The sequence below is a fragment of the Cyanistes caeruleus genome, chromosome 3 (genome assembly GCF_971803275.1).
Source record: "Cyanistes caeruleus chromosome 3, bCyaCae1.hap1.1, whole genome shotgun sequence".
NCBI classification, from domain to species: domain Eukaryota; kingdom Metazoa; phylum Chordata; class Aves; order Passeriformes; family Paridae; genus Cyanistes; species Cyanistes caeruleus.
The window spans coordinates 2,392,161-2,407,261 of NC_141703.1; the positions used below are offsets into that span (position 1 = coordinate 2,392,161).

The 15,101-nt window shown below is 44.6% G+C and overlaps 2 protein-coding genes across 3 annotated transcripts; one reads left to right on the plus strand and one right to left on the minus strand.

The window, feature by feature from the left end:
• Positions 1 to 1,610: 1,610 nt before the first annotated feature.
• On the minus strand, positions 1,611 to 9,635 carry SETD4 (SET domain containing 4). Of its 2 annotated transcripts, none has more exons than XM_023926130.2 (11): positions 9,546 to 9,635; positions 8,596 to 8,695; positions 8,059 to 8,154; positions 7,259 to 7,296; positions 6,944 to 7,032; positions 5,861 to 6,290; positions 4,825 to 4,999; positions 4,262 to 4,343; positions 3,929 to 4,009; positions 2,847 to 2,970; positions 1,611 to 2,576 (listed from the first exon to the last, which is right to left on the minus strand). In XM_023926130.2, the coding sequence occupies exons 2-11, from the start codon at positions 8,663 to 8,665 to the stop codon at positions 2,442 to 2,444; spliced, it is 1,320 nt and encodes a 439-aa protein (XP_023781898.2). In that variant the 5' UTR covers positions 8,666 to 8,695; positions 9,546 to 9,635; the 3' UTR covers positions 1,611 to 2,441. The 2 variants fall into 2 exon arrangements, with proteins under 2 accessions (XP_023781898.2, XP_023781901.2); XM_023926133.2 differs by having other exon boundaries at positions 8,548 to 8,695.
• On the plus strand, positions 9,579 to 14,884 carry LOC111928724 (carbonyl reductase [NADPH] 1-like). The gene is made up of 4 exons (XM_023926142.2): positions 9,579 to 9,760; positions 10,824 to 11,143; positions 12,998 to 13,105; positions 13,911 to 14,884. Exons 2-4 carry the CDS (start codon positions 10,858 to 10,860, stop codon positions 14,345 to 14,347), a joined length of 831 nt encoding a protein of 276 aa, XP_023781910.1. The 5' UTR covers positions 9,579 to 9,760; positions 10,824 to 10,857; the 3' UTR covers positions 14,348 to 14,884.
• Positions 14,885 to 15,101: the final 217 nt, after the last annotated feature.

Genomic DNA, 15,101 nt, shown 5'->3' on the forward strand with positions numbered 1-15,101 from the left:
GACCTCTCTTAAAAAATAAAAAAAATTCAAAAAAAGTTTTAAAAAAATAAGAGAATCAAACTGTGCTATTTCTGCCTCGTGCTCTTTTATCACATGAAATCTGGTGGCTCTTATTAAACAAACCCAGCGTCTTGGCTGCAGCCACCGAGTGCATTCCCACTTCAGCTCTCCTCGAATCCCAGAATCACCAAGGTGGGAAGAGCCCTTCAGGATCACCCAGTGCCACCCCAGCATCACCCCAAACCCTGTCCCCAAGGGCCACATCCAGACTGTCACTCTGAAGGTCACCTCAACTTCACCTCTTCACTTTGACTTTGTAGGAACCTGACCTTTGGATGGGAGGGACCATCCTGGAGACTCCTCACAGCCCTCAAGGTGTTGGGTCTGGGAGCAGATGATTTGTGAGCTGCAGCACCCTGAATGTTTGGTGGATGTGCAGGGTCCTTTTTCTTTTCTTTCATGAGATCACCAAGGTGGGAAGAGCCCCTCAGGACCATCCATTGCCACCCCAGCCCCAGCAGCACCGCCCCAAACCCTGTCCCCAAGGGCCACATCCAGACTCCTCTGGGACAATTCCAATGATTCCAAACCTCCCTGGGCAGCTCATCCCAAGGCCTGACCACTCTTCCAGGGATTTTTTTTTTCCCCTAATATCGATTTAGGAATGATAAATTGGAGATCATTTCCTCTCTTCCTTTCCCTTGGGACACAGCAGCAGAGCTGTCTCCTCCTGGCAGGGACTTGTGCAGAGCAGTGAGGTCCCCCCTGAGCCTCCTCCAGGCTGAGCCCCTTTCCCAGTTCAGCTGCTCATCCCAGGATTTATTTTCCAGCCCCTTCCCAATTTTTTTTCCCTTCCCTGGCCACGTTCCAACCCTTCAGTGTCATTTTTTGGGTCACACTGCAGAAGCTGGAAGAGAATCCACCTCCCTGCCCCAATGTGGACCAGGTTTGTATCAGGCAGAAGCTGAGCTCATTGCTCTGATTTGCAGTGAAATGGAATTTATATCAAGAGGGAAACCAAGCACTTTTTTTTTCTCACAGTAAGATCCCAGCTCAATCCTTTCTCAGGGAACAGAGCACTGAGGAGATGCTGTTTGCAGCTCAAAGAGAGGCTGAGAGGGAGAATTTTCACTCTGAAAACTTGATTTAGTGTCCTGTAAAACAGGTAGAGAGCACTCCCAGGGCTGCTGCTTCCTCAGGCGCCTCAGCTCTCAGCCCAGCTTAGGATGCCTTGTCTTGCACATAGCTCAGGTTAAACCCAAAAAGATTAAGCTTAAATTTAAGGAATATTTTTATACATACACATAAATTGCTGTGCTTTTCTTTCCTGCACTTCCAGACCCCCTTTGCTGCTCTCCCTGGAGCGTGTGGAGGAGTTCCAGGAGCACAGCTCATATCCAAACCACCTGGAATTAACGTGGAGCCGCCAGCAAAAGCAAATGAACTTCTGTCAAACTCATATTCACCTCGCCAGACACGTTGTAGAGGAGCTGTTCTTAAAATAACCATCCTAAGGAAAAAAAGAGAAATAAAGCAGCCAAACATCCTTATCTCCTTTAACTCTGGCAGCATTTTGTGATGAAATGATAAAATTAGAAACAGAGCTGGTGTTAGAGAAAGAAAAGGGGTTTATTAAAGAAGGTCAGTCACAGGGCAGGGGCTGAGACAGTCAGTGGCACAGAAGGAGGCAAACTGGTGAGAATTCCCTAGAAAACAACATTCCCAAATCCAAGGGAATCTCAGGAAGCACTTCAGAGCCAGAAAATCCCAGAATCCTTAAGGCTGGAAAGGAGTTTAAGCTCCAAGTCCAACCATCACCCCATGGTCACCATCAAACCAAGACCTCAAGTGCCACATCCACATTTTTGAACACTTCTAGGGATGGGTGACTCTTCCCTTTTCCAATGTTTTAGAATCCTTTCCATGAAAAAAAAATCCTGATATCCACTCTAAATTGATCAGGGCTTAATGGGACTGATGAGAGTGTAAAATATGCTGGTAAGTGACTTAAAAACATAATTTAGGCGAATTTGAAGGTAAATTGGCCTGAAGGATGTAAGGAAATGGAGATCCAGCTCCAGAAAGGATTTTAGAAAAATAAAACAGACAAGTCTTGTAGAAAATGAAGTAATATATTTACAAAAACAAGCACTCTTTAAAATAATCATAGAAAAGTATCACAAGAGAATCACAACTCCAAATGAAGTTTCTGCAGTTCAAATAAGGATCCTGCCCTGAAATGCCCTTTAAAAAAATTCTCTTTTCTCCAAACCAAGGAGCTCGAGCTCTCCACTTCAGCAGAACCTTTTGTGTAAAAGTCAGCAAAGAACAAAATTATTCTGAGGGATTTTTAAATTATTCTTTGCTGCTCAGGTCCATTAAAAGAGTAATAAACTGGCAAGAATCCTTGACCAATTACAGCTGTCACAGCTCCAGAGGGCTCAAGTTGTTCCTAAGTTCGAGTTGCAAAGAATCTCAGCTGATTTTTGAAGGATCTTGAGGTCTTCTGAGCGCAGCATTTCCACCAAGGCCAGGTGGGTTTTGAGGTTCTCTTTGTCCCTTTTCAACTGGGAAATCTGGAGTTGAGACAAAATGGAATAAAATGATTCAACATTCTGATTGTTAAATAGGACATGCAGAGAAAATTTGTGGGAATCTGTAAGGATTTTATTGATTATGTTAGAATAGTGGGCTTTTAAAATTCCACAAGAGAAACTTTAATAGCAACTAAAATTAAAAAAGAAAAAAAGTAGGGAAAGGGAAAAAAACCATCAAAATTCTCACCCAGAAAATGACATTTTTCTGATGTAGAAGGGAATCTGAGCTCCCTTGTTTTTCCAAATTACCTGGAGAAGGACATGCTGGGTCTCCTCTATTAACAACTGACAAATTTTTGCTGCTGTACCCAAAGCTTGCTGTTCATTCCTGGCTGAGGTGACATCACCAAGCAGGATCCTCCTCCAGCAGGTACTGCAACCAAAATGTTTGAAGAGTACAGAGATATTTGCTGCACTCCCCAGCTGGATGCCAAACGTGGCTCTAACCTACCCCAGGGATTTATTTTTAGTTCTTAGATCAATTTATTCCACTCAGCAATGAATCTTCAAAGCACAAACAGCTCTGGAGAACCCTTTTCCCATTAATTTATTTCCTCATTTCATTTATTCCAAGCAAAGTGCAGGTAACCATTTTCCATCTCTGATGTTTGAGGCAGATTTGCCATTTGGAATAAATGTTCCAAGTGCACTGACTGTCCCTGGAGATTAATTTCAGCAACTTCCTTGGCCCTGGAATTCCAGCTTGTGGAAATCAAGCCAGGTTAAGAGCATTTAAAATTTCAACAAACCAACAGGAAAAAGGCCTGGAGCCTGAACCTTGAGGGAATTTCTGGGGCTTGAAATAGAAAGGGAGAACAAAACACAAAAGAAAATCACCAAAGCAGCAACAGAACAACAACTTTGCGTTTCTTCTTTTTACTTCTCACCTGGGGTCAATAAAACAGACACAGGACATCTAAAAATTGCCCCAATATGTTACTCAGAGCCAGCAGAGAGCAAAGAGTGAAGGGAAAGAGAAAATATTGAAGGGTCTGGAAAACACATCCTGGGAGAAGCAGCTGAACTGGGAAAGGGGCTCAGCCTGGAGAAAAGGAGGCTCAGGGGGGACCTCAATACTCTGGATGAGGATGGAAGGAATGAGAGGATGAAACAGCCTCAGATTGCACCAGGGGAGGCTCAGGTTGGAGACTGGGAATGAAAATTTCCCTGGAAGTCTGGATGTGGCCCTTGGGGACAGGGTTTGGGGCGGTGCTGCTGGGGCTGGGTGGCAATGGATGGTCCTGAGGGGCTCTTCCCACCTTGGTGATCTCATGAAAGAAAAGCAAAAGGACCCTGCACATCCACCAAACATTCAGGGTGCTGCAACTCACAATTCATCTGCTCCCAGACTCAACACCTTGAGGGCTGTGAGGAGTCTCCAGGATGGTCCCTCCCATCCAAAGGTCAGGTTCCTACAAAGTCAAAGTGATGAGGTGAAGTTAAGGTGACCTTCAGAGAGACAGTTTCCTTCCTGAGGAACATCAGCCATGAAGATCTCCAGCTCTGATAGTAGTGTTTAAAACCTCTCCATCTCCCTCAAGCAGTGAGTTTGCTAAAAAACAAATTTATTTTTTTTTCTGGGTTTTGATACTAGAAGCAAAATTTGACTCCCAGAAAAACTGAATAAAAAGCTTACCAGGAAACAAAAAACTCCAGATACTTACTCTAGGAAATCATGATCCTTTAGAATGGAAACTTTGGCCTTTCTCTGCTTGTCCAGTGGTGAGAAATATTTGAGAAGAATATCTGCAGAAAAATACATTTTAAATATTTAAATAAATTGTATTTTAGAGAATCCACAACCATCAATTCTGAAATAAAATTTCAACAATATTTTTCATGTGGGATTAAGATCAAAACCTGTTAAATTCTGGTGAACTTTCCAGAATTCTCAAAAGCTACCAGCAATCTCCAGGACTGTGTCCTTGTAACAGAAATCCTGACTCAAACTAAAGTTATGAAAGTCTCCAAGCAAGTTCTCTTTGTGGAGATCTGGATTTCAATCAGTGGTGCAACCTCAGACATCCAGCTGGAGTCTCCATATAGATGCTGTTAACAATCACAGTTTTTAACAGTAAAATGGTAACAAAAACCACTTTCAATTTAAAAAAATTTAAAGCATTAAAGTCTATGCAAGGAGGTATCAAACCCTTTTCCATTCCTTGAGAATTTACATGCTCCTTTCAAAATTGTGCCTTTCAATGCCCAGACAACCCCTAAATCCTACCTGGTGAGACATAAACGCTGCTCTGAGGGTTATCCATGGCAACAAATCCATATTCCAGCAGCAGCCTCTGATTGTCATGAGGTCCATAGCAGATAAAAACTTCCTGGTATTTTTTGCATTGTGAATTTGTCCAAATTTCATAGCTCCTCGTCTGCTCGTTAAACGCAGCCTTGACCTTCAGGGAGTGAAACAATAAAAGGTTTTTACTCTTGGTAGGGTGAAAAAGGAAACAAACCTTTGAATTTTGAAACCTTAGAGGATTAAACTTTGTGTTAAATTGTGGGGACTTCTTGGAGAGACCCTAAATCTGCAAACACAGATGTTCCATGCAGAACTGGCCTCTCCTGTGCTGCTCCAGCTCAGTGTTGGCACCCAGAGCCTGGCAGAAGGTGGAAATTCTCTCTGCACTTCTCTCAGGCTGCTCTGAGGCTTCAGCCAGAGGTGAAGTAACACAAGGACCATGGAACTTGGAATTTCTGTCAGGAGAAGGAATTTGTCTTGCTTTCAGGAGCAGATCAGAGGGCTGTTTACAAGTGGCTCTTCCCAAAAGCTGCTCTGGATCTCCTCCAGACACTGTGAGCTCTCCTCATGCCTTGACTTCGCTCCATAAACTGAAATATTTGAATTACAGAATTCAAATGTTTGGGTTGGAAGGGACCTTAAACATCTTGTTCCACCCCCTGCCATGGCAGGGACACCTCCCACTGTCCCAGGAGCTCCCAATGTCCAGCCTGGCCTTGGGCACTGCCAGGGATCCAGGGGCAGCCCCAGCTGCTCTGGCAATTCCATCCCAGCCCCTGTCCACTCTCAAAGGGCAGAATTTTTTCCCAGTATCCCACCTAACCCTGCCCTCTGGCAGTGGGAAGCCATTCCCTGTGTCCTGGCACTGCAGTTCCTGAGGATCTGAGACATTTTTCCCCCTGTGAGATCTCTCCCTGACCTCCCCACTCTCCTCATCCATCACATAAATGCAGATGGCATTCACAGAGTGCACATAAAAATAAAGAAATTTCCTGATCTATTTTGAGCTTCTTACCTGAACATTTGGGCTGTGGTTTAGCAAATCTAAATATGGTGCCAATGCATAAACATCTGGCTCTAGGGAGAAACATTCCCTGTGTGGATGTTTCATGTAAATTGTCCTGGTATTTATAGTGCACCAAGCCCACTCCAAAGCACTGTAATTAAAAATAATTCCTGTGTTCTCAGCAAATAAAGGCTGCAGGGAAGAGAAGAAAGCTTTGGAAGTTCTGAACAGCTCTTGGATCATCATTTTTTGCTCCTGAGCCTTCTTTTTTAAGGGTTTGGGGAGAAGATTTATGACATCAGGTTCCAAACAAGCAGGGCAAGTGTAAGTCTTGGGTAGAACATCCAGGTAAGGTTTCCATGGAGATTTCTCCCCAGCGTGTTTCTCTGCTATCAAAAACGTGCACAGTGCCAGCAAAGGAGACACTGGGGGCTTCCATCTATTGGAAAATAAAATAATTAAAAATAATTTAAAAAAAAAAAATAAAAGTCCCAATGCAGCAGACCCACAGAGGTGAGATGAGAAATGGACACAGCAGTGTTTTACCTCTCTCAGAGCTCTCTGGAAGTTATAAATAGTTTTTGTTTGAAACTTCTTTGTAGCTCATCTCCAAGTCATTTGGCTGATTTCAAAGGGGCAATAAAAGCTGGTTTGTAATAACAATTTCAGGTTCACACCTTGGGTTGGGTTTTTTTAGTATATACAAGTATTCAATGCCCAGCTTGGGACTTTGTTCCGAATTTTCCAAATTGTTCCAAATTTTCTAAAAGGCCCTGGCTTTGCAGCCCAGTTTTATCTTCCTTTTCCTATTGAAGCTGACTCACAAATTCCCCCCAAAAAAATTTCTAATTGACATTTAGGGCCAAACAGGCTCTGAGGCAGCTCCAGCTCCAGCCTGTGCTCTCTCTCCAGCTCTGCCAAGCTCAAAGGGGATGTTCAGTACCAAAACTTTTTCCCTATCTGAACATTCCACGTCCCTGAAATGCTGGCACCACTCAGGATAATCAGCTGAAAGCTCCACCACCCCTTCAGAGGATTCATTACTGCTGAAAAAACCCCACTAAAGGCCATCAAGTGTCACTTGTCACTTACTTCACAATGTGTCCTCCCAAGCAGCTGCTGAGGACAGTGCCAGTGGTGAGCAGACACTTCTCAGGCAATGAAATAATCAGATCTCCTGCCTTTGAGGGAGGAATGAAAAAAAATTCAACACACAAGGAACAGTAAAAATCAAGTGTCATGGACTCATCTAATTACTGTGGGGCCTGATGGTTTCACATTAGGGCTGCAACAGCCTAAAAGTCAGAAATTATGTTCACAATGGAATTCTGAGCTTTACTTGTTGCAAAAATCATTAAATGTCAAAAAAACCTGAGGAGATCCTGCATTAGAAACAACATCGCTCACCTGAAGAGCTTTTGTTGTCATCAATCCTCTTCCTGTCTCTGAAGAAGGAACACAGAGCAGGAGTAAATAAATGTAGATATGGAAAATCAGCAATCAGGTCAGCAAGGAAAAGCTCTAAAAGAACAGCCCCTATGTCTCACAAAACATAAATTCAATTATGGACTGCTCCAGATGTATCTCATTTCTTTGTTCTCCAATTCTCTTTATTTTTCAGGATCTTTTCCCTGTATATCCTGCATTTGCTGTCCAGTTCTAGCAATTATTCGGCTTTTTTTTCCTCCCACTTATAGAAATTATTCATCTTCTATTTCTCCATTTTTAACTCAAACACATCTTTTATCACCAGCTGCAGCTCTTGATTCCAGAGTTTTAATTAAACTTTAGCATATCTAGTCACAATATTTTTCTCTGATCCATTCTATTCTTTCTGCTTTAGTATTACAAAATGTTTTAAATATAAGCCACATAAAATAAAAAAAAAGTAAGTATAAATCTTTACTGTAAACATTATTAAGTGAACCTCAGCTCTCTGCTGAACTTGCTTGGGGATAAAAAGATAAACAAGTTATAACAAGGTTAAATTTCAAAAAACTGTTTTATTAACACTTCAAATTTTGGCTTTTTCAGGCTTCTATATCTACTTTTCCACATTAAATTGACTTTCCAAGAATCCTTGGAAGAGTATCAGTAACTGTTTTTTTTCCTGATGCCAGACAGGTGCATAATTCAAAACGAAAGCAGGAATCTAAAATTTTTAGAAGATTCAGATTTGTACCATCAATAAATAAAAAAAGCATTACCCCAGAACTCTGCTGGCCTTAAATTACTGTTTTCAAATCCTCTCTCTTTTAGCCACTTCTTAAGCTTAATGTATTCCAGCTTGTGACTGCAGTTGACTAAAAATAGAAAAAAAATTAATGCTATAAAAGAGCATTCTGTTAGACAATAAAGGAAATATAAACATTTTACTGTATAGTCAAAGAAAACTGTCTTTTGGACATTTTAAAGCATAACAGAATTGCAAAAAAGACTCCCATTGGACAAAATAAATTTGGGGTCTCTGGGCATTGGGAAGTCTCAGAAATGTGTGAGTTATTCAGCATATCCAATGAGTTTTAAAATAATGTAATATTTGCCATTAGGCAGAAAAGAGAGCTCAGAAAATTCACCGTGCTCTGCTTGGGACTATAAACAAATGCTCATATATTTGCATATAAAAAAAGGTAACATTTATTAATGTAATTTTCCAAGCACAAAGGCTTTTGAAAATATAAATAATAAAATGACACCTTGAGAATCAATTGGTTATTTTATTAAACTTCCAGGTATGATGATACCTCCATCCATAAAACTCTTCAAGTGTTTTCTTCTTCTATTTCGACCAGTCCGACCTCTGCTTTTCTTCATATTAAGCAATAGATTTTGCCTTTTTTCGACCTGAAAAAAATATATTAAAAAAAAACTGATTTATAAACATTTAAAGTCACTTCCAAATTTATTTCTGTGAAGGTGGGGAGGCCCTGCCACAGAGTGCCCAGAGCAGCTGGATTCCTGGCAGTGCCCAAGGCCAGGCTGGACATTGGGGCTGGGAGCACCTGGGACAGTGGGAAGTGTTCCTGCCCATGGGATGGGATTGGGATGATCTTTCATGGAATCATGGAATATCCTGATTTGGGAAAATTCCACAAGGATCACCCAGTCTCACCCTGCCCTGCCCAGAGCCCCCAACAAGCCCAGCCTGGGCATCCCTGGATGCTCCTGGAGCTCTGGCAGCCTCGGGGCCGTGCCCATTCCCTGGGGAGCCTGGGCAGTGCCAGCAGCCTCTGGGGGAAGAAGAGCCTTGCCCTGATTTCCTTCCTCTTGCCAAAACTGCCCTGAACTGAACCTCAAAGCTCAGCTTTTCCCTGCAGGGAGGGAGGGCCTCAGGGCGCCGGGATCACCCACAGGCGCTCGGGCTCCTTCAGAGGCCGGCCCTCCATCCCATCCCTTTCCAATGGCCTGGAAAGACCTCAGAGATCATCGAGGCCAAATCTCATCCCATATCATCCCATCCCACCTCGAGAACAGGGAACCCTGTGCTAACCAGACCCCCATTCCCTGCTCAAACCCCCGGGACGGGAGGGAGAGGAACGGCCCCAGCAGCGCTTCCAGAGCGGGAACTTCCTGAGGGAGCGCCCGTGCCCCGAGCACTCTCCCTGGGAGCCCCAGCCGCATCCTCCCCTGCGAGCCCAGACTGATTCCCGAGTCTCTGCCGGGCTGGAATTGCTGCCCGGTGTCCCAAACCCACCTGCTAAAGGCACACAAGGACCGACATTCCCTCGCTGCCGCCCTCCGCGAGTCCCCGCCCGCTCTCCCGCCTCTAAGGCGGGGCTGTCCCGCCATTTTAGGGGCGTCCCCATCTCCCTTCCTGCGGTTTGGGAGCGTTTGTGCTGTGGGCAAAATAGGTCTTGTACTCGCTGTGAGGAGCTGAGAGACGAGGGAGAGGTGCCCGCGGTGCTGGAGGTGGGTGATGGGTGTTGGGTGTCCCCTCCCTGACCCTTCACCCCCGCGTCCGCCCTGAGGGAGTTGGGGCTTATGGCGGCCCGCGGGTTCCCTCCCGTGAGGGAGAGAGGGAGTCTTGCGGAGAGTTGGGAAGGGCCCTGGGAAGTCACTCCGGAGCTTCTCGGAGTGTTCTATACTCGCTGGATGCCTGCTTAAGGTTACAATTAAATTCGGAAGAAAGATGGTAATGATGCCAAAAGGGAACAAATATAGCGTTTAGATTTGATTTCATGGGGGAAATGCAGCTTCTTTAGACGCGCTATATTTGTTAGAGAAACAGCAAGCAGGTTTTCTGATGCTGTGTTACACAACCAACCATTGTAGTCAGCCTGTGGTCTGCTGTTTTCCCCCGAAAAGGCTGTAATTGCTCCTCCTGCCTGGCACTGGAAGACAAAGCTACTTCATCCCTTTTTTTTTTCACGTTTTGGGACATTAAAGATCATCCTATTCCAACCCTTGCCGTGGACAGGGATTCCTTGCACTAGACCAGGTTGCTCAGGTTTTGAGTCTGAAGTTTTCAGCAAAACTTGAGCTGAACCAATTGAATACTCCCAAAAGATGGAAAGTCTTTCTGTGAGTGCAGAATAGCTTACTCCTACAAAAAGTTAATTTAGTACTTAAGATTAATCACTGGCATTTTTTAGTCAAGACATTTTCTTCCTTTTACCCATCACCAGCTGGCCTTTCTTCAGAACACTTAACACCGCTTTTCTCTGTGAGTACCTCGTGCTACCTTAGGAATTTACACGGCTTGCACAGGAATGTAGTTTCACATAATCCAAGGTGGAATTGTAAATAGTATTTGAAAGAAAAAACACTTGCCCAGGGAGGCTGTGGACTCCACACTGCTGGAAACATTCAAGGCCACATTGGCTGGGGCTTGGAGCAACCTTGGGCAGTGGAAAGTGTCCATGACAATGAGATATCTTTAAGGTCCCTTCCAACCCAAACCATCCCATGGTTCTAATTCCTTTACAAACAGCTATTTTGTCTGTCTGACTGAACTTTCCTTTGCTGTTGGCAGTTCCTGTGACATTGGCTCGTGTTCTGAGGGGACAATGTCCAACGTGCAGGTGGCTGTGGTGACAGGCTCCAACAAAGGGATTGGCTTGGCCATCGTGCGAGCCCTGTGCAAGCAATTCCACGGGGATGTGTACCTGACATCCCGGGATCCCAGCCGTGGCCAGGCTGCCGTGGCACAGCTCCAGCAGGAAGGGCTGCACCCGCTTTTCCACCAGCTGGATATCGATGACCTGCAAAGCATCCGAGCGCTCCGGGACTTCCTGAAGGAGAAGTATGGAGGGCTCGACGTGCTGGTGAACAATGCTGGCATCGCTTTCAAAGGTAGGAAGTGCTCTGTTGGGGTAGTCCTGTGTTCTGGAGAGGGCAGTGGTTGCATCCAACACCTCTGTGCCAGTGCTGTGCTGCGTTTTTGCTTGGGCAAACTTCTCATTTTAAAGTATGATGTGGGAACAGTGTGTCAGGGGAGGGTCACAATGGACATCAGCAGAAATTTCTTCCTGGAAGGGGCTGCCCACGGATGTTTGGAGTGCCCATCCCTGGAGGTGCCCAAGGAAGGGCTGGACGTGGCACTCAGTGCTCTGGACTGGGGACAAGGTGGGCATCAGGCACAGCTTGGCCTCAATAGGCTGGGAGAGCTTTTCCAGCAGTAATAATGTCATGATTCTGTAAACATGCTTCCCTGGAGGGCTGTGTTTGCACATGTTGAGGCACACAGGGCAGGTGAGCTGGGTTGGGTTAATTGACTCAATGCCCAGGAGTCCCAGCAGGGCCATGGGAGCCCACCACCATTGGGGATACCTGCCCTGTGCCTCTCAGGGAGCTGTTTTCCCTCTTCTCCACCCCCTCGCTTTGTTCTGTGCATTATCTGCTCAGGGATCCCAGCTGATAAAAAAGCACCTTTGTCCCTGGGCGGGTTTTGCTGTCTCAAATTTTCTCAGGCCATTCATTCATTCACCTCTAAACCAGTTCACTCAAATCGTGTTGTGCTGAGCAAGAATTTAACCCTTTCATCTCTCAGTGGGCAGAAAGGCAGGGAAAGTGAGAGAGACACAGCCAGTTTCAAAGTGCAAGGATGCATTTCTGTTTTGTGTATGAAATCCAGACTCATGTTAGCTCCAGACAGAGCAAATCACAAATTTGGCTGATGGTTTTGTGGAGGGGATTGTGCTCCTCTGCCCTGCTCAGGTGAGACCCCACCTGCAGAGCTGCCCCAGCCCAGGGAGCAGCTGGAGCTGCTGGAGAGAGCCCAGAGGAGGCTCCAGGATGAGCAGAGGGATGGAGCAGCTCTGCTGGCAGCAAAGGCTGGCCCAGCTGCCATTGTTCAGCCTGGCCAGGAGAAGCTCTGGGGTGGCCTAACTGGGGCCTTCCAGGGGGGAATGGCTTCACACTGAAAGAGAGTAGGGAACTTCTCATGGAGTGGGAGTGCAGTGATGATATCCTGAAGCTCTTTTGCCTGTTACTTTATAGGAAAATTGCTTAAAATCAGCTGATTAGGAGGCAGCTCTTAATAGACTTGTCTGTGCTTCAGGGTGCGCTCAGGAAAGATTCCAGCAGCAGTTAAAATATCACTTCCAGATGTTTAGCCTTGACTTTCCTCAGGCTGACAACCGAGTCAGCAGTAGGTCAGACAATTTAGGATGTGACAAAGGACCCTCTTGGAAATGTTGCTGTGAGCACAGAGGGTGGAACATCTGTGTAAGAGCTTGCTGTGGTGCTTCTCTCACAATTTTAATTCTTGCTTCCCAGGTTGATATTTCTACCCAAGCTTACTTTTTGCCCCACCAATTTTTGCTGCCATCCCAGAATTTATGCTTTCCTTTCTTAGTTGTGTTGCAGTCCGTCAAAGGTTAGATTTGCCATTAAGTTTTGTTATTTTGGTTTTGTGCTGTATTTGTCCAGCAAAGTTTTTGATCCAGCAAAATCTTCCTGTATCGAATGGTGATGGAGCTGTGGTTGTCTTCTGGATGAGCCTCTCTGGGAAGAGTTGCCTAATTATGGTTTTTTTGATCATATGCCTGTTTCCTAATTATTAAAAACAGTAACTAAGATAAACTTTTGGGGTTTGGTAACTTGCATTCAAGCAGTGTTATAATTTTAATTTCATTTATTTAATTATTTTATTTTATTTTTAATTTTTGTTATTTTTTCCCCTGCCTTCCTACCTCTTATGAACAGTTCATGACACCACCCCGTTTGCAGTCCAAGCTGAGGTTACACTGAAGACAAACTTTTTTGGAACCAGGAATGTTTGCACAGAATTGCTGCCTCTTATGAAGCCTTATGGTAAGTGAAACATAAAAAGTAGAGAAAGAGTTTTGTTTGAATTTTAGCCCTTTTAAATGGGAAATCCTGTCCAGTCTCAGGCACTGCACCAATGTTTCAGAGTTTGATGTGGTGCTGTGAGGTGTTTGCTGCTATAAATGAAATGCAGTCTCTCCTAATATTTAAATACATCAAGGTTTTGAAGAAAAAAGTCAACTAGATGAAAAACAGGTTTTTATTTCCTGGTGAAGAAGGGAAAAACACAGTGAGTGGATTTTGGGAGGAGAGGAAACGGTGCCAAAGTTGCAGTCTGGTCCTCTTGTAGCACAGTGAATGATGACTGTTAATGAAGTCATTGACAGGATTAATTTCTGTGGCTTTTAAGATTAAATCCCCAAATTCACCACTAGAATGGCTGTGAAGCAGCAGAAAAGAGAGGAAACAGTGCAACATAATTTTGGAGATGAGTGATATACTGACTCAGCTGACTTATTCCTCTTACTGAAGTGCTGGGAGATAAATCCTTAAATTTGTAAATCTCCAGGTATTATTCCTACTGTAGAAAGAAGGGCCTGCTGATTGTGAAGTTGTTTCCTAGAGGTTTATCTGAAACTTTTGCAGGTTCACACCTTAAATTACCTCTCGTGGTATTTACTAGAAATAAGAACACTGTGCTAATCTGATTTTTCCAGGAGCTCTGCAAAACAGCCCACCTAAAATATTTCACAGATATTCACCTGAGGAGGGAGTCCAGAACTGGAGAGCAGCCCCACTTCAGTGTGGGCTTAAAATGTGTGAGAATAATCAGTTTTTATTCTCTTTCCAGGCCGGGTGGTGAACGTGTCCAGCATGGTGAGCAGCTCAGCCCTGGGAGGCTGCAGCCAGGAGCTCCAGCAGAAATTCCGCAGTGACACCATCACTGAGGATGAGCTGGTGCAGCTCATGACCAAGTTTGTGGAAGACACCAAGAAGAGTGTCCATGAGAAAGAGGGTTGGCCAAACACTGCCTATGGGGTGTCCAAAATCGGGGTCACTGTCTTGTCCAGGATCCAAGCCCGGCTGTTGAATGAGCAAAGGAAAGGTGAGCACATCCTCCTCAACGCCTGCTGCCCTGGCTGGGTGAGGACAGACATGGCAGGTCCCAAAGCCACCAAGTCCCCAGATGAGGGGGCTGAGACCCCTGTTTATTTGGCCCTTTTGCCTTCCAGTGCTGATGCTCCTCATGGCCAATTTGTCAGTAACAAAACTGTCAAACCCTGGTGAGCTCAGGGAGGCGGGGATGGAAAGGGGCTCATTTTCCTGATTTCACTCCTAATTCCACCATTGCCAGCCCTTTTCCCACTCCCTGGGATGGGTGTCAGACATGGAGCTGGGATGAGGAAGCAGGTGCCTTATCTCTCATCACAGTAGTTTTTTCCATGATCCAGAGCTGTTCTGGAGGCTGCACAGGGTTTTCTAAAGAGGATGGGGTTGTTTTAGAGCTGTTCTGATCTGTCTGGGGGGAAGAGTCAAGACCAAAACCACTGTTGGACAGACATTCCTTATTATCAGAACTAAATGGAATTAGGTGAAAATAAAAATAGCACTGATGCACCATTTATAGCCAAACATAATCAGCTGGTGTTATTAATACATCAATAAATAATTACTGATTTATATTCTGGTACTGAATTACTCTGGTACTAAAAACCTATGAAGTTGGGAAAGATACTTTCATTTTCTGCAGCCAAGTTTGTGGCTGGGATTTGTGATGTCTGCACTGGATACAGAGAAAATAAACTACAGACCTGACAGAGCAAAGTGTTCTTCAATTTCTTTATTGCACAGCCAGAAGTTTCCTCAATAAAATCTGCATGAAAGTTCTCTCCATGTAGCAGCAGTAAGAACTGTAAGTGATGTGGAGAGCTCTGCATTTGTTTAAATGCTGTTTACTGCCTTTCAGTCTCTCAGAGTTGACAAATTGCCTCTTCTGAGGCTGAAGGAGCTGGAAACAATTGCCCATAAAGCTGTTGTTGGT